This window comes from Panthera uncia, chromosome C2 (genome assembly GCF_023721935.1).
Source record: "Panthera uncia isolate 11264 chromosome C2, Puncia_PCG_1.0, whole genome shotgun sequence".
Classification (NCBI taxonomy): domain Eukaryota; kingdom Metazoa; phylum Chordata; class Mammalia; order Carnivora; family Felidae; genus Panthera; species Panthera uncia.
In genome coordinates, this window is record NC_064810.1 from 136,693,361 (window position 1) to 136,711,382 (window position 18,022).

The window sequence follows — 18,022 nt, forward strand, 5'->3', positions numbered from 1 at the left end:
CCTCAGGTCACCCACAGCACTGCTACTGTTCCCATTGCCTTTAACTGGGCATTAAGGCAGCTCCCACTCGCTCTTTCACCTCTCTCCCAAATATCCTCCTCCTTTCTCCTCTCTCCCGAATATCCCAGGGTTAAAATGGCTTGGAGCTCCTAGCTACCGTGTACATTCTAGGCCAGGACAACCCAAAAGGCTGAAGGATTTTACTGTTGCAGTGTAGGGTAGAGAGTCTGGGTTAGCCTTCGCGAACTTTCCAGGCTAGTGCGAAGTTTTCTCATCTTGGGTGCATGTGGGAACCAAGCGCCTGAGTTTTGGTTAATATGTCAACAGGGTCAGTCCCTATAGTTACTTTGCGAACACTGTGAGGCAAGTGTGCAGCCCACGGCTGCAGTGGCTGGGAGTAAAACGCCGCACCCAGCTTCGTCTTAGGGCAATTGCCCTTCCCCCCCCCCCCCCCCCCCCAGCCAGCATTGCCCTTTAATGCGCGTGCCCGTCAAGGTCCCCGCGTCCCTTCCCCTCAAGTCGCCTCGTTAGCCTCTGTTTCCCTCTCCTCTCCTGGTCCCTGCCTTTCCTTTTCCGTGGGACAGCCCTCGCCCACCCCCGCCACGGCTCACTCGCGGGACTCGGCTGTCACTTTACTTTTCCGTGCCGCCTCCCCGCCCCCTCGCCAGGCCGGCCGGGCAGTTATCCCGTGCGCGCGCCCGCCACCGCCCCCTCGCGGCCACGCGCCGGGAGGAGGCGGGGCGGAGCGGGCTTGGGGTGCCGGGAGGCGCGCGGCGCGGCACGGCCGACGTGGGGCTCGCGCTCTCGCGGTCTCTCCCGGGCGGGCACACGGGCACGCGCACTCGCGGGCGCGCGCGCGGACGGCCGGGCGGAGGCAGCGTCTCGCGGAGGCGGTGGCTTCACTTTCCAGGAGTCAGGGGCGGCCGCAGCAGCAGCCGCGGGCAGCAGCCTCGGGAGCCGGAGCTGGAACGGCCGCGGGCAGCGGCGGCGGCGCTGAGGGTGAGTCCGGGCGGGCGCGAGCGCGGCGGGGACAGGCGTGGCCGGGCGGCCGGGTGCGTGGTGCGCGGGTCCGGCTTTCGGTGACAAGACCGTCTGCGGGGACACCCCGTCCTCGGCCCTCCCAGCGCCCCCCCCTCCGCCCCCCGCCTCCGCAGCCCTCTTTCGCGGCGCTTGGGCTCTAGCCCGTGACCTGCGCAGACGCCCCTCCCTCAGGTATTCGCCCGGGCCTCGCCGGTGCTCCCCCACTCCAGTCCCCGGCGTCCTCCCTCTAGCTGGCGTCCCCCCTCTAGTGGGCGTCCCCCCCCCAACCTCCTCTCCACGTCGCAGGTCTCTCCTTACACCAATTGCGCCCTAGTTCTCCTTCTCTGCTCCCTAGCGTGCCCCATTCCCGGCGCCCCCTCCCGCGAGCCTCCTGCCCCTGTTTCTCGCCCTTTCCACCCCTCCCCCTCCTTCCTATCCCCCCCCCCCCCCCGCCCGCCTCGTCCCTGCCTGTCCATCTTCTACCCCCTTCCGTTCTCAGTTCCCCATCCTTCGCCACCCTTCCAGCCCCTTTGCTTTCCCAGCCGCATCCTGGAACTAAGTCTTTGCAAAAGTACTGGATAAATGTCACGGTGGAAAGTGCCCGGCTTGATCTTTTGCTATTTTCCTTAATTGCATAATTGCTGCACATGGTGTCTCTCTGGCGAGTGCCGGGTCTGGCGCCGCCACCGAACCCCGTGGCCCTCCTGGAGAAGACCTTGTGGGGTGTGTTTGTGTATGCCCGGGTGTTGTATTGGTCTTTTGTGAAGCCTAGCGCTTGTCACAGTTTGGAGCCGAAGCCCATTTTTCTCTGGTCTCTTCTCTGCAGCCCCCACTGGCCTGGTTTGAAACTGGATTCCCTCTGCCCTCCTTCCCCCACTTCTCCCCCTCTCTTCTCTCATAATGTTTTGATCCTTTTGCCCTTTACCATTTCTAATGAAGATAAAGCGTAGCTTCTTGTGGGTTTTTTTTTTTTTTTTCCCACGACCAACCAGAAATGTCCAATCCATCTTCCCTTAAGGAAATTAAGGCCGCTTTAGAAAGACATCATCCTGTGCTCGGTGGCTGTTAGACCTATTTGCATGTTTTCAAGATTCATCGTTTTGTATTGTGTATTCTTGAGAGTTTACTGAAATATTTTTATTTAAAAGTACAAAAGAAAGTGCTAGGGTTTACCTTCGGATTATCTAGCGCTTTGGAAAGATTTTAAGGTCTTCTTAGTTTTGTTTTTGTTTTTTTTTTATTCCTGATTCTTTAAAAAGTATGTTTCTGTATATGTGATAATTCAGTCTGGACCTTGCAATTTAAATAATTGTCTCAGCGGTTTGGACGCTCTGGCTCTTTAGTGTTTTTGCATATGGGCTGATGCTGACGATAGTGTTTAATGTCATACCCCATTATATCTCCCCCAGAACATAGCACCTTTTCTTCAAAAATTGTATTTTATTTTACATTTTAGGTAAGTTCAGAAATCTGAGTAGGAAGACAAATAAGATATCAAAAGACAGGATTAAGCGTTTTCCTGTTGTAAAAGCTCAAATGAACATTTGCTTTTGCAGTTTTATACCATGAGATACAGTTATAAGGCTTATCTGGACAGTAGTTGGATTTATGAAGTGACTATAGTTGCTTTTACGTTATCAGTTATATTTATAACCGAATCATTTCATTTTTATGGAACATGTGAGTTTCATTTATTATATTGCTGATTTCCAGGACTGCATGTAATTACGACATAGAGTACACAGCTATAATACAAGATTATTTTGTGTGTTGAAGAAGAAACAACATCCAAACTTTTAATATAGCATGTTTGAGGAAAAGTCCACCTTTCTATTTTATGTTTAGAAACCAAGATTTACTTTGAGTCCATAATAAAAATAGAAATTGGGATATCTTATTAGCTTTGAAACTATCATTGAAGAAGAACACTATGTTTATAACTCTGGAATTTAAGTTTATCTTCCTTCTATGATTCGATCAAATTAGCTAAGTAGGAATTAATCTTAAAGATAATTTAAAAATGCTGATTTAGAAGATAACTTTAAAGACTTTTAATTCATGACTTTTTATTCATTTGTATTTTGGAAAGACAAAACAATTTCATACTTATACCTAATTAAAATGCTTGTAGACTGCTTTTTCTTCGTAAAAATCAGTTGTCACCTGAGTGGTACAATAATTTTTTTCCAATACTTTTTTCTGTACTGAGGCATTTCAAAACCAAAATCAGTGGAAATTTGCCTTACTCTTGATATTTGAAAAAGAAACGAAAACTTTGTTTCTATAAGTTTCTGTAGTGGTTATTAGCGGTCTCAGATGAATTTCTTATCTGTAGGTTAAGATTCAGATGAAATAAAGTTGTCTTAGGTCAAAAGTGAAAATGAAATATTTTTCTTTATTGTGAAACTATAGAAATTATACCTTTATTTGGGTTTCCTTTTTTATGGAAAGGAGCCAAACTTGAGTATATCATCATATGATTTCTATATGTAAAATTAAAAGTTGGGCAAGACATGGTATTAGAAGTTAGGGTAGTGACAGGAGGTGATGCATATGCTGTATTTCTTGGTCTGGATACTGGTAACACAAGTGTGTTCAGTTCATGACAGTTCATTGGCCAACACTCAACATTTGTGTACTTTTTTGTCTATACGGTACACTTCAAGAATTTTTCTTCAGCTAAGGATTTCCTCTAATACTTATCCTCTGTTGGCCTTCTTTTAGTATCCACATAATCAAATACTTCTCCATTCAATTCTTGATCTGTCAGTTCTCTAGACTCCCAGCGGCCAAACACACTGAGACTCAAATCCATTTTATTAATAACCACTTTATGGAGATGTATTCCACATACTGCAAAACTCACTGTTTCAAAGTATACAGTATACTAAGTGGTCTTAGTATATATTTACAAGGATGTGCAACCGTCACAACTCTCTGATTTTAGAACATTTTCAGCACCTCAAAAAAGAAACTCCATACCTATTAGCACTCACTCCCTACTTGGATGTTTTTAATAGTTTTTTTTTTTTTTCTTAATTTAATTTAGTTAGTTAGTAATCTCTACACCCAGTGTGGGGCTTGAACTCACAACCCTGAGATGAAGAGTTGCATGTTCTACCAACTGAGCCAGCCAGGAGCTCCATAATAGTATTTTTTAATAATTCTCTGGAGAGATTAGTCTTCTGATATTCTGGAGTGGTGTTTGAAAGTTGAGTTTGGCTCAGATTGAGTCATTGAGTAATCTTTCGAGTAATTATATACTCATAGCATTATTATTGTGCAAATGTACATAAATAAGAACATTGAGAAGAATGTGTAGCTTTATAACTAACGTAAGATAGAACTGAAACTCTAGGCATAGATTATTAAACTGAAGGACCAAGTTCAGTAAAAAAGAATTTTATTTCATTTAGGCTTCTGTATATTTTTCATACAATGGGTTGCTTCTGGTTTAAGATGTATAAAATGATTTCTCACTCATTTCACATTTCTTAAAATATTGCCAACAGCATTTTGCTATATCCAAGGACCTTTCCCTGAGAATTGTTCTCTTTCTCACTTCCATGCGCATCTGCTCTAACACGCTTTTATGTACATACTTATAAGATTTTGAACTTCTGATATATTTTAACTGAAAGAAGCTGGAAAGAAAATCAATGTTAAATCCAAGGATAAGAATTAAAGTGAAATAAAAATGAAAAAAAAGCAAGAAATATATGTTAGGACTGTTACAGCTAGACTTGAAACATACTGGTATAAAATTTCAGTATTCTATTAAGTGACTTTAGTGCTCATAAAAGATGTCACAGCTGTGGAGACTGATGATCTCCATTTACAGAACAGGTAGAAGAGCAGTCACATTTCTCCGTCAGTGTGTTTTCAGAGCTGCTTGTACAGACGTATTTTTGTTTGGCCTGGGGGAAGGGAGCTGTTGGAGTGGAGAGGGGTGGTGTTGTGTTTGTGTGATGTGTCTTTGAAGGCATTCAGTATCTTCTGTTGACTCTTCACCTCTCTGCATCCGGATCATTCTCTTGCAGTGCTTTTTGGTTTGTCTTACCATAAAAATTTCAACCCATTAAAGACTTGTATTATGAAATCACTTTCATTTAGAGGAAGCCGTAAGTTAAATCTTCGGTGGGGGTGAATTTTCATCACTGTCAACTAGCTATACATTTAGACTAATTACAGTAATAAAAAACAGTGCTTTATTTGAGGTATCTTTCTTTTACAAAGTACTTCTTAGGTGTCGGTAACATGGCGAGCACAAGGCCCTTTTGAGTCTGGACATTGATTTGTCAGTTTGGTTAGAGTTGTCAGTACACTTTAAGCTAGTTTGGTTGTAAGGAATGTCTTCATAGAAGCCAAACTCAGGAATTGATTATTATGGAATGACAGTTCAGAGGGGATATCCCTTTTCACTTACTAGAATTTTTTTGTATCTGCTAGCCAGGTTATAGCAGTTATATACCTATGTATCAAGGTAGGTATTAAGGAAATTGAGTTGAGAATTAGAGCTGCTTGGGGAACATGAACTAAGAGCAAAGGGAATTTGAAAGTCTTTAGGGATATTTTATCCAAGGCTGGAAAAAAAAGAATCCTTCACCATCTCAATACAGTCTCCATTTCTTGTGAAACACAGTTGCTTGGTATATTGCTCGATCAGTGCTGACACCATCATATGGTTCAGGTTTTATTTAGAATCATGCAGGCCTCTGTGTTCTTTTGTGTTCTTCTGTTATCAGAAAGGTTACTTAAAATAATTGACTAGCTTGGAGAATTTTAACTTAGTAGTTTTTCAGAATATTTAGAGTTGTACAACATCACTATTATCTTTAAAACATTTTTTTAAATGTTTATTTATTTTTGAGAGAGAGAGAGAGAGAGACAGAATGTGAGCAGGGGAGGGGCAGAGAGAGAGGGAGACAAGGAATCCAAAGCAGGCTTCAGGCTCTGAGTTGTCAGCACAGAACCTGATGAGGCGCTTGAACTCATGAACTGTGAGATCATGACCTGAGCCGAAGTCGGACGCTTAACCGACTGAGCCACCAAGGGGCCCCACAGCATCACCATTATCTAATTTAAGAACATTTTCATCAACCCAAAAGCATACTTTATACCTATTAGCAGTCCTTCTGCATTCTTCCCTCACTCCGACTCCCTGACAACCATTTACCAACTTCTCTGTCTGTGAATTTGCCTATTCCGGACATTCTGTGTAAATGGAATCATACAGTTTATTGTCCTTTGTGACTGACTTCTTTCAATGAGCATGATGTTTTCAAAGTTCATCCATGTTCTGGTGTGTACATATTGTACTTCATTCCTTTGTATGGATGAATAATACACTGTTGTGTGGCTGTATCACATTCGGTTTATCCATTTATCAGTTAGTGGACATTTGGGTTGTTTCCTCTTTTTGGCTCTGTGAATAATGTTGCTATGAATGTTTTGTGTATACATTTTGTATGTTTTCTTTCTTCTTCTCAGTACGTTTTGAAAGAAAAGTTTTGGCAGCTCCCAAAGTTGTTTTGTAAATGACCACCCTGTTCATTTTATATTAGTTTTACTTAATTCTACTTGCAGGCTCTCTTTCTCTCTGTTCTAGAGGTAACTTACTGTCGTCCTCCCACAACTAAATAAATGATCTTTGATTTTTAATCCAGGATCTAAAATGTCCACTGAGGCACAAAGAGTTGATGACAGTCCAAGCACTAGTGGAGGAAGTTCTGATGGAGACCAGCGTGAAAGTGTTCAGCAAGAACCAGAAAGAGAGCAAGTTCAGCCCAAGAAGAAGGAGGGAAAAATATCCAGCAAAACAGCTGCTAAATTGTCAACTAGTGCTAAAAGGTACCTTAATAATTTTAACCTTTTTGGTTTTAGTATCAATTTATCATCTTAAGTTCTCTCTTTTGTATTTAATCATTTATTTGGGATACAGATTCATAAATCTGTATATTTTTTTTTATTTTTATTTTTTTAATTTTTTTTTTTTAACGTTTATTTATTTTTGAGACAGAGAGAGACAGAGCATGAATGGGGGAGGGGCAGAGAGAGAGGGACACAGAATCTGAAGCAGGCTCCAGGCTCTGAGCCATCAGCCCAGAGCCTGATGCGGGGCTTGAACTCACGGACCGCGAGATCGTGACCTGAGCTGAAGTCGGACGCTTAACCGACTGAGCCACCCAGGCGCCCCTTATAAATCTGTATATTGAATACATCTGTAATGTAATGTAATAAATGTAATGTAATAAATCTGTATATGAATAGACAAATTCATAAAAATACATATTCATTGTGTGTGTGTTTGTATTATTTAATAAGTGAGCATATATAGGAAAACGTGTGTAAAAGTGTGGTAGTTTGGTTTACTCGACCATAAATATTTTATTCTGTTCAGCAACATGGAAGAGTGAGTAGGAATCTGTTAAAATAGTTTTTGAATGATGTATATTTTCTACTACTTGTTAGTAAAGTTAGAAATGCTGAAGTTAGCAACAAACATATCTTGGTTTCATTATATAAGGCAGTGGCTCTGTCTTGATACAGATTTTTTTTTTCTCTAGACAATAGATACATCTGGAAGGTAGATATTTGAATGAGTGTCTATTACCACATCAATTGCTTATGAGGACTGGACTCACCAGAGAATCTGCTTTAATATTGTTTAATTATAGAATGTGTCTTGGAAAAGAATTTAGAAGTAAACTAAATTTAATACAGTTTTTCCTGATTTTGTGGTTTAATGGTCTTATTTTCTAATACCTTTTAAAAAATATCAAATAGGAAGCATAATGAAAGCATTCTGTAATTTTTAGACATAGTAGAATGTGAATGTTGAATGATAGCTTTATATTTATTGGATAGTATGAATTAGGAGGATCTGTTTCCTGATGATCCAAAACCATTATGGTGTAGTAGACCTTGTTTCCCTCTGGTATAGTCAATCCACAGGATTGGGAAGAACCTTCTCAGGCCTCCTGGTGGGACATGAGCTTCTAGGGAGAGATGTTGGAGTGATAGTGAGTGGTCAGCAACTTATTCCAAGGGACTAGGGTAATCAACTCCTTCCCAGAAGTGTGTTGCTGGTCTCTGATCTCTCTTGAAGGAGTGGTGTGAAAGTCAGGTAGCCTCAAGCTTTAAACCTCTATACTAGAACATGCCAGTGTGGGAGAACAGGGTTCCGTTTAGTTTCGCTATCTCCCCACAAGTCCAGAGGGCTTTAGTCGGCTGACCCGATGACCCCTCTGCTGGCTGGCCACAGCACAAAACGACCTGCTGCTGGGAAATGTGGGGTGGAGTTAGTATGGATAAGAAAGGTAGGAATGGAGCAAATATGACATTAAGATGAAAGAAAGGTTGGGGTGAGTGAGTGGATAAGAGGTACTCAGTTATAGAGTGTACCTGCATGTAAATGAGGAAACTGTAATTCAGTCATCAGCTTCTGATAATGAGGATTTTCACAGGGCATCTTCAGCTTGTCAGAAAAGGGAGAGAATGGGCTGTCCAGGTCTGTGGGAAGTAGAGTTGGGATAGTGCTTTGCCTGGGTTTGTGCTCAGGTGTCCCATGATGCTAGTTAGCAAAGACTCCTGTCTGTTTCATGAGGCCCTGCCTTTCCCCCTCATTAGGAGGATCTCCATAATCCCTCAAAATCATAATTGAGTGATGTATCAAAAGACCAAATTCTGTGTGTGAGAGATCATTAAGTGTACAGTGTGTGAAAGTGAGGATTGCATGATTTTTTCAAGTACATGGGTAATATTTTACTTTATTTTACTACAGTGTGTACAAAGTATAGATTATAGGGGCACCTGGTGGCTCAGTCGGTTAAGTGTCTGACTTCAGCTCAGGTTATGAGTTCAAGCCCCACATCAGGCTCCATGCTAACAGCTCAGAGCCTGGAGCCTGCTTCGGACTCTGTGTCTCCCTCTCTCTCTGCCCCTCCCCCACTCGTGCTCTATCTCTGTCTCTCTCTCAAAAATAAATACACATTAAAAAAAATAAAAAGAAAAACCCCGAAGTATACATTATATAGTCAAACCTAGTCCCTCCCCTTCCCCTTTAAAAAGAGGATAAGACCTAGTTTTGAGATAGTACGTGTATGTAAAGAATCCAAGACAGTGCCTGATCGGCGCATAATAGTAATTGGTATTATTGCAGTGGTTAGAGTAGGAAGTATTGTCTGAGTTAAAAGAGAAAGCTTAATTTTTCACTCATCTTTTCCTCCAACTTAGTTGATAGTGAAGTTATTTTATTTTTTTCTATCTTTGCTTAAATTCTAAGAACTCAGGAAAAAATTGAGAATCAGGAAGGCAGACACCCACATCTTTTAAATTCATCATTATATCTATAGTGCCTACCATAGTAGAGTCACAGTATTTACTTACAGGTGTCTTAGAACCTTGATTTGATTGTAGGGATTGGTTCTTCCATGGATAATTAAGATCCCAGTACTAATGTGTGCAGAAGATTCAAAGTTAGAGATCATTTCAAAATAAAATTCTAATTTATTATTGTTAATTTTTATTCAGATGAGAAGTCTTTTCCATATAGTGTCATTTTATAAGAGATAATTTATCAGAAGAAGTACACAGGTTGGACTCTAGAGCTGGGATCTGGGTTTGATTATAGGTTCTGGCATTTAGCAGCTCTGTGATCTGAGATACATAATTTAACGTTTCCAACCTCAGTTTCCTTTTCTGTAAAATGGAGATAATAATGGTACTTCTTCACAAGGCCGTCATGAGGACTAAATATGATAAAGCATTTATTTGCCATCTAGTAAGGTCTCATACAGTGGTGCTGTCATTTATAGACTTTGTGCCACCTAAAGTCTTGTAGATGTTTTTTAAGTTCATTTGATAAACTTTAGGAAAATGAGATCTATGTTAACCTTTGAGGACATAATACTACTGTTGAACTAGAAATACTCAGATGCTGTGATTATGTGTATTTTACGTAACTCGGGAAAATTACTTTGTACATAAGTGCTCACTTGCATGAAATGTGCTGTAACTGAAGAACTAATACTTTTGTGTAGAAATGTATTTTTAAAAAAAAATCTCAGTTTTTAAGGTATTATGGAAGAGTGACATAGAATATAGGAATCATTTAAGTGGACACTTTATTTAAACAATGGTATAAGTTAATTTCATCTATTTTGAGGTAAGAGGAAGATTATAGTTACATATTTGATCAGTTTTTGCTCCTTGGCAAGAATTTGTTTCTTAAAAAATTGACGTGCTTTTATCTTGATAATGTCTATATCACTTGTTATATTTGCAAGTATGTAGTTGGACTATGTCTAGCAGTGACACATTTTGATGATTTTATTTGATTGACTAGTCAGTTCAATAAAACAATTATTTTGAGCTCGTCATTAAATTGACTGTACTGCTTTCAAGTGTTGACACATCTGTAACTGTGAATTTTAAATCACATTTATTCCAAATTAACTTTGTTTGGAGTTGACATTGTGATTTTACTGGACATACTGCTATTTGGTTTTAGACTCTAAATTTTTGTTAGGTTGAAGGGTGGATTCCAGTGTGTTCCAGTGTAAACGTTTATTATAGTTTTCTACATTAGAATGAATTAGTACTCTTTATAGATAATCTTTTATAATTACTTCATCTTCTTGATTCTAAATGTACACATAAAAACTTTTTTAATGTTTCTGAAATCAGGATACATTGTGCAAAAATATTTATTGAGGATATCTTAAAATCACGGATATATAGTTTATATCACCATTCAGAATTAAACTTTAGGCTTATTATGTGCATTGACTCTGTCTTTTCTAGGTTAATTCAGAGACTACTTTGAAATTTAAAAAATTTTAGTGATTAATTGAGTGGTGTTTTTCTTGATAATAATTTCATTTTCAAAGGTTTTGACCAGTTGATTCAGTTGGTTAGAGTAGGAGTTCTCAGGTGGCCAAGGAATACAGTGCATTTAAGAATATAGAAAGGCATTTTGGTGGCACACTTTTTTCTTTTTAAATAACTGTTAAGAAAATACCTTTGTGAATTCCCATGTCCAAATATTCATGCTCTACTTGGACCTGAGTGAGTTCCTGAATCGTTTTTGTCTTAATGTTTTTAAAAAAAATTTTTAATGTTTATTTTATTTTTGAGACACACATGCACACACACACACACACACACACACACACACACACCCCATGAGTGGGGGGAGGGCAGAGAGAGAGAGAGAGGGAGACACAGAATCCAGAACAGGTTCCAGACTCTGAGCTGTGAGCACACAGCCCTATGCCGGGCTCCAGCTGGCAAACTGCGAGATCATGACCTGAGCCAAAGTAGGCGCTTAACCAACTGAGCCGCCCAGGTGCCCCCTTTTTAATGTTTGTTTATTTGTTTTTGAGAGAGAGAGCACAAGCTGGGGAGGGGCAGAGAGAGAGGAAGACACAGAATCCAAAGCAGGCTCTAGGCTCTGAGCTGTCAGCACAGAGCCCAGTGAGGGGCTCAAACCCATGTGAGATCATGACTTGAGCTGAAGTTGGATGCTTAACTAACTTACTGAACCACCCAGGTGCCCCCCTTGAATTTTCTTTAACCTGAAATATGTGTGTTTGAAATATGTCAGTACACGTGTACTGCTTCATTTTTTCCGAGCCATTAAACCAATATGTTGATGTTAAAATGCATGCTTCATACCTTCTTTTAAATCAAAAGGGACAGTGTAAGCATAAGCATATCTATGATTTTGGTACCATATTCTTCAATTAAGTCTAAATGAATCCTGATTGTTGTTTCTTTTCCCCTCCCCTCACTCCATTCTTTTTAGCGAATGACAGTCACATGCAGTAACTCTTACCATTCTTGGAACAGTTAAGGTATTAGGTGAAGTCTTTCAAACTGAAATTTAGTTTGTATTTTGCTTCCGACTTGTCTCCATAACTATGTGCATTTGCTGACTTAAGTATCTTAATAACCAAAGAAGTGGCACTGCTAGATGGAAATTGGGAATTTAGCCAATTGTCTAGTTGATTTATATATAAAGAAATAATTTTGTCTTCAAAGTTTTGATAAGAGAGAGGTCATTTATTTGTTTGACTTAGCAAGATAATTGCCTCTCACCTTACCAGTGTACAATAACTAGCCTTAGTTTCCTTATCTTTTAAATGGGAAATGATAAAACAGTAATGCTTAGAGAATTTTGTGAGATTTATTTAATTCACTTTTAATAGACTAAGATCATCATGTGAAAGGTACACTGTAAGTGTGAATTATTGATACTTTTTCATTTTTCCTCACCCTAAGGGACAGTGCCTGAAATAGCTACCTTTCTTACCCCACATGTCAAGACTGCGAAACTTAATACATACCATGATCACAGCTTTTGAGATAGAATTGAATTGCTGTCATTGAAAGCAGCAGGACATCTTGCAACTGTTTAAATAGCAATTCTTAGTATAATCTTTTCTGTCAAGAAAAGCAATGAATATATTGTCAAGAGAAATATATCCATTCTTAGGTGTGGCACAAAATATATTTTAATATATTGACTCACGGCTTAGAGTTGTCAAGTTTATCAATAAATTGCTTTTTGTATTGAATAATTAGATCGGGAATTATAGACATCCAGAGGTGTTCAAGTTCCATTATTTGACAGAAAATTATGATTTATCAGCTTTTTAAAAATTTACTTAGAGAGAGAACACACACAAGTGTTGGGGGCGGCAGGGGAGGACAGAGAGAGAGCAGAGAATCTCAAGCAGGTTCCGCATTATCTGTGTAGAGCCGAACACAGGGCTCAGTCTCACAAACCGTGAGATCATGACCTGAACGGAAATCAAGAGTCGGATGCTTAACCTACGGAGCCATCCAGGTGCCCCTGATTTATCAATTTTTAAATCAAAAGGGACAGTGTAAGCATAAAGTAAGATGAGTTATTTGAAAATCCCAAAGAAATTCTTTTATGTCAAAAAGTTTACATTGACAGTTTAAGCTCACTCTTGAATGCCTATTCTTTTGGTCCTCTTGGTTTAAAAACAATTTGTATAAGTTATTCATGTTTCTGCTAACTAAGTAGTACAGAGACCTATTTAATGGAAAGCAACAATTTTCTGTCCAAATACCTTCCTATCCCAGTTGTCTTGAAGCAGACTCTCTCTCTCTCTTAGCCATCTCTGGTTTTAGTCCTTCTATTGGTTTTTCTACATAAGTCTAAATTATATACAGTATTTTCACCTATTTGTTGAATAATTTTTTTGAAGTTTATTTATTTTGAGAGAGAGCTTGGGAGGGGCAGAGAGAGGGAGGGAGAGAGAGAATCCCAAGTGGGCCCCACACTCTCAGCACAAAGCCTGATGCAGGGCTTGAACTCACAAACTGTGAGATCATGACCTGAGCCGAAATCAAGAGTCTGTTGTTTAACTGACTGAGCCACCCAGGGCCCTGATCTATGCTTTTCTTACCTAAGTGTTTTTCTTCTGGAATTTCTGGTTGTCTCCCCTCCTCTTAATAATGTGTCTTTATTATATTCTTTTTTAAAAATGCTTATTTATTTTGAGAGAGAGGGCATGCATGCAGGAGCAAGGGAGAGGCAGAATGAGAGAGAGGGAGAAAGAGAGAATCCCAGGCAGGCTCCTCATTGCCAGTGCAGAGCCCCAAACAGGGCCCAATCCCATGACCATAAGATCATGATTTGAGCTGAAATCAAGGATGCTTAACTGACTGAGCCACCCAGGCGCCCCAGTCTTTATTATATTTTTACACACCCTGCAGCCCCTTTTCTTGGCCATCTCCACCTGTTTAATTTACACCTGTCTGCTTTGTCTTCCAGAAATATACTGAAACTTCTCATCTCCTTTTCTTTGCTGTTTATTCCTTTTTGCACTTTCTGTATTTTGCCTCCCTGCCCTTTCCTGCCTGCCCCGAGTGGAGTCCTGAAGGGATAGGAGGTGGATGTGTGTGTGCTTAGTTTACTGTCCTTAACCTGGACTTATTAGTTGTCACATGCCTGTTGTATACATTTGTGTGAGATCCATAAAGGGTGTTCCTCTATATCAGATCTTTGAGATTTCTCATTTAATTATAGATTGCATATACTTTATATGTATGTGAACACATCATAGAATCCGTATCAGAAGGAATCATATGTTTTAAAGATAAAACTGATCATGAAGTTAACCTCTTCATTTTTTAGGATGGAAAATAAACCTCTTCATTTTTTTAGGATGGAAAATAAACCTCTTCATTTTATAGGATAGAAAGCTGAGGCTCAGAGAGAAAGAAAGAGAATGCAGGTGTGAACAGTCTTTTTACTGAATAACTCTCAATTAATGGCATAGCAGAATTAAAATGAAAGTGTTTTTGGCTTTGAACTTATAAGTCTTTCTCAACTTCATAATGCCTCCCCAACCTTGAATCACATGGCTTAGAAAAGTGAAAATTATGTTAGTAACATGCAATTCCTTTAGGAAATTGATGCCAGTCCTCTCAGAGGAGTCACGTCTATTTCTGTATTTTCATTTGTTGCCTTGAAAAAGACATGAAATGAAATTGAGAGTAAATGTTTTCAGATTCTTATTTTTTAGGGTACTTTAGTAACTATCATCCATTTACTATCACAATAATTACCAGATAACAGGCATCCAGTTAGCAAATCTCATGTTTAAAAACCAAAGCTAAGGACAAGAAATGGTTTTGAGAATTTTTTTTGTATCTTGGTTTAACGAAGCCTCTCTTTAATAATGGTATTTAAGAGAAGAATGCTAGTTAAGAGATTGCTAAGTATAGTCTTCTAAAACGTTGTAGCACTGTTAGCCTTTGTATATGTATATGAGGAATTAGATGCAGTTAAAAGTCAAAGTTGAAAAATAACACATGGGAAAAGCAGGTTTTAAAAAAAGTTCTTTTTGCATGAATCTCGGGCAATGACATTAAGATGGTTATCTGCATATTATTAGGATAGTCCACGCAGAAGGAACAATGTCAAACTGGAAAGCCTCTACCTGCTCCAACCTAGCGGCTTTAGGGAGGAATACCATTTATATTAAAAAAAATTTTTGTAACATTTATTCATTTTTGAGAGAGAGAGAGAGAAACAGCATGAGTGGGAGGGGCAAAGGAAGCGAGAGACAGAATCTGAAGCGGGCTCCAGGCTCTGAGCTGTCAGCACAGAGCCTGATGCGGGGCCCAGACCCACAAACCACGAGATCATGACCTGAACCGAAGTTGGACGCTTAACCAACTAAGCCACCCAGGTGCCCCCATTTGTATTTTGATAGCAGTTTCACATGTTGAAATGAGATCCTGATAATTCTTTATCAGTGGTTTGGATCATTCAGAAGCCTTAATTAATAATCATCTTTCCATCTTATTTGGGGAGGTTCTTGTACAGATCAGAAGTTGGAATGATCCATAAATAATGTGGCAAAGGTTTCCAATTTAAACTAGAAATTTTGGTTAGTGTTATCGGGTGGTTCGGTGACATTTTAATTTAAGTCAGTGTTGTTTCTGTAGGCTACATGTACTGATCATGGCCAGTCTTTTTACCTTTTGTAGGTGCATTGCCAAAATCATGGTAGAAGTTACTACTTGAATGTTATTGTGTATGATGATTTACACAGTATTAGTGTTTCAAAATAAAAACACACAAATGGGAAGTGTTAGTGTAAAAGTATAACACTTTAATGAACTGTTAAGAGTGTGAAGACGTTTTAACATAACTTTGTCTCTTTTTTAACATAACTTTGTCTTTTTTAAAGAATTCAGAAGGAACTCGCAGAGATTACGTTGGACCCTCCTCCCAATTGTAGGTAAGTACTTATGGATTTTTATTTGTGTCTTTTGCACAAGGTATAATTGAATTGTTTGATGTGCACCTGTTGTTATAGTCTGATTAATTAGTAAAATATCATTGTGGTTTGGACTTAAATGACTGTGGAAGATGGTTGTTGTTTCTGTGCTGAAATGGCATACTTACCAAGTTTATTGTAGAGGAATGGTGGAGTTGTCAAACATACAGCAATGCAGTGACAATAAGATAATGAAATTATAGAGTAACAAATACAGTTATCTTTTAGTTGGTGAGGTGATGGGGCCTTAAATGATTTCTTTAATGATAGAATAATAGTGTGGCTAAAGTATTTGCTATTTGATCATTCACTTGTTATCTTGTTGGAAATTGATTTTTAAAAGTGCTGGAACATTAAACAGTGTTTCTTCATGGTTTACATTATTTCTTAAATCATTGGCCGTGGAATGGGTGTAGAAGTAAGAATGGGTGATTTGAGGCAGTGATATTAAATTGAAAATGTTCTCTCCTTTATGACTACATTTTTCAATTTTCTGGTCAGAGTTTACTTATAAGAAGTAAAATTGCTTGCCTGGAAATGATTAATGTTATACAGGTACATAGAGGAAGAGGAGAAAAATAAACTCTTAACGTTGTACTGTATCTTGGATCTGGTGGAATAGTTAGAAGACGGCTGTTTGACTCTTTTAAACATTTCTTTCTGTTTGATGTGAGGTTGGTGTTGGAACTAGGCCAACATGGAGTTTTCATAGTTTAAATTGGTAGTCTTGTGGATTGAAGGTGAGACAGCAGATCACAGGAAAGTGTTGATAATACTGAATGCAGGTAGAATTTATTGTTTGGTGCGATTTCTGATTTCACTGATCTTATTTTTTTGTGGAAGCAAAGATAGCAACTCTGTGTATTAATGAAAGTGAAAACTTTGCAGATGGCTATTTGATAGTTGGCTAGTTGACAAGTGTTTTGTGTAGAAACATTTCTAATAGGGCCTTTTATGTTTGTGGTGAATCTACTGTGGTTCTTTACATGAGAGTCATATACAGTGTATGTACTCACAATAATATTCAAAGACTGTTTTATTCAGATAGACCAAATATTTCTGTTAGGTAAAAACCGTTTAACACTAAGACTTTTTGTCACACTTAATGACTGTGTTACATCAGAGATTTTTTCAGATGGCAGATCATTGTTTAGGCTTTGCTGGCCAATTCATGGAAATGGAATGATTTGTGGAAAATTCCGGTTTGAATGAAATCTAAAATCTCTTGTTTCTTATGACAGTATTCATTTTAATGGTTTGAATCTTTAAAAAACTTTTTTAATGTTTATTTATTTTTGAGAGAGAAAGAGCACAAGCGGGGGGGAGGGGCAGAGAGAGAGGGAGACATAGAATCCCAGCTATCAACACAGAGCCTGACATGGGGCTCAAACCCATGAGCCAGGAGATCATGACCTGAGCCGAAGTTGGGCGCTTAACTAACTGAGCCACCCAGGTGCTCCAGTTTGAATGTTTTTAAAAAACTAAATTATTTAGCCACATGTATGACTTTTGTAACCTTTTTACAACTAAATTGGTAAAAATATGAACTTAATTTATATACTTATTTGCTTAACTTTTGAAAACAATTGGCAAAATAAACTACTTTGTTTTAATGAGCTTTTTTTTTTTTTTTATTTAAAAAAATTTTTTTTAACGTTTATTTATTTTTGAGACAGAGAGAGACCCAGCATGAACAGGGGAGGGGCAGAGAGAGAGGGAGACACAGAATCTGAAACGGGTTCCAGGCTCTGAGCTCTCAGCACAGAACCCGACGCGGGGCTTGAACTCATGGACCGTGAGATCGTGACCTGAGCCCAAGTCAGATGCTTAACTGACTGAGCCACCCAGGAGCCCCTTAATGAGCTTGTTTAAGGCTCATTTTTAATAAATGAAATCTACATATAATATCATGTGATGGCTAGACTGTTACTTTAAGATATATTATTTTCCAGTACATTTGCCTAATTTAGTTTTGATTTATTACAGATAGTAATTTAGATTTGATTAAACCAGTATGTTGTAAACATGCAGGAAAACATGCATCAAGTGTGAGAAAAGGAATTACATATTGATGATTATTTAAATAAACTAAAATAAATCACAATTCTATTTAAAAAAGAAAAGTTTATAATGTCATCTGAAATTTGGAGATTAACTTTTTCACTGAGCCATAGTTA

General features: G+C 38.9%; 1 protein-coding gene across 3 annotated transcripts in view; it reads left to right on the forward strand.

The window, feature by feature from the left end:
* The first annotated feature begins 723 nt into the window (after positions 1 to 723).
* LOC125922024 (ubiquitin-conjugating enzyme E2 E2) overlaps positions 724 to 18,022 on the forward strand; it is a 368,037-nt gene continuing 350,738 nt past the window's right edge. The window contains exons 1-3 of one of the 3 annotated variants that reach the window (XM_049629865.1): positions 724 to 999; positions 6,687 to 6,870; positions 15,756 to 15,806. In XM_049629865.1, coding sequence (XP_049485822.1) covers positions 6,695 to 6,870; positions 15,756 to 15,806 — 227 coding nt within the window. In that variant the 5' untranslated portion in view covers positions 724 to 999; positions 6,687 to 6,694. The other 2 variants (XM_049629868.1, XM_049629866.1) reach the window with 2 other exon arrangements.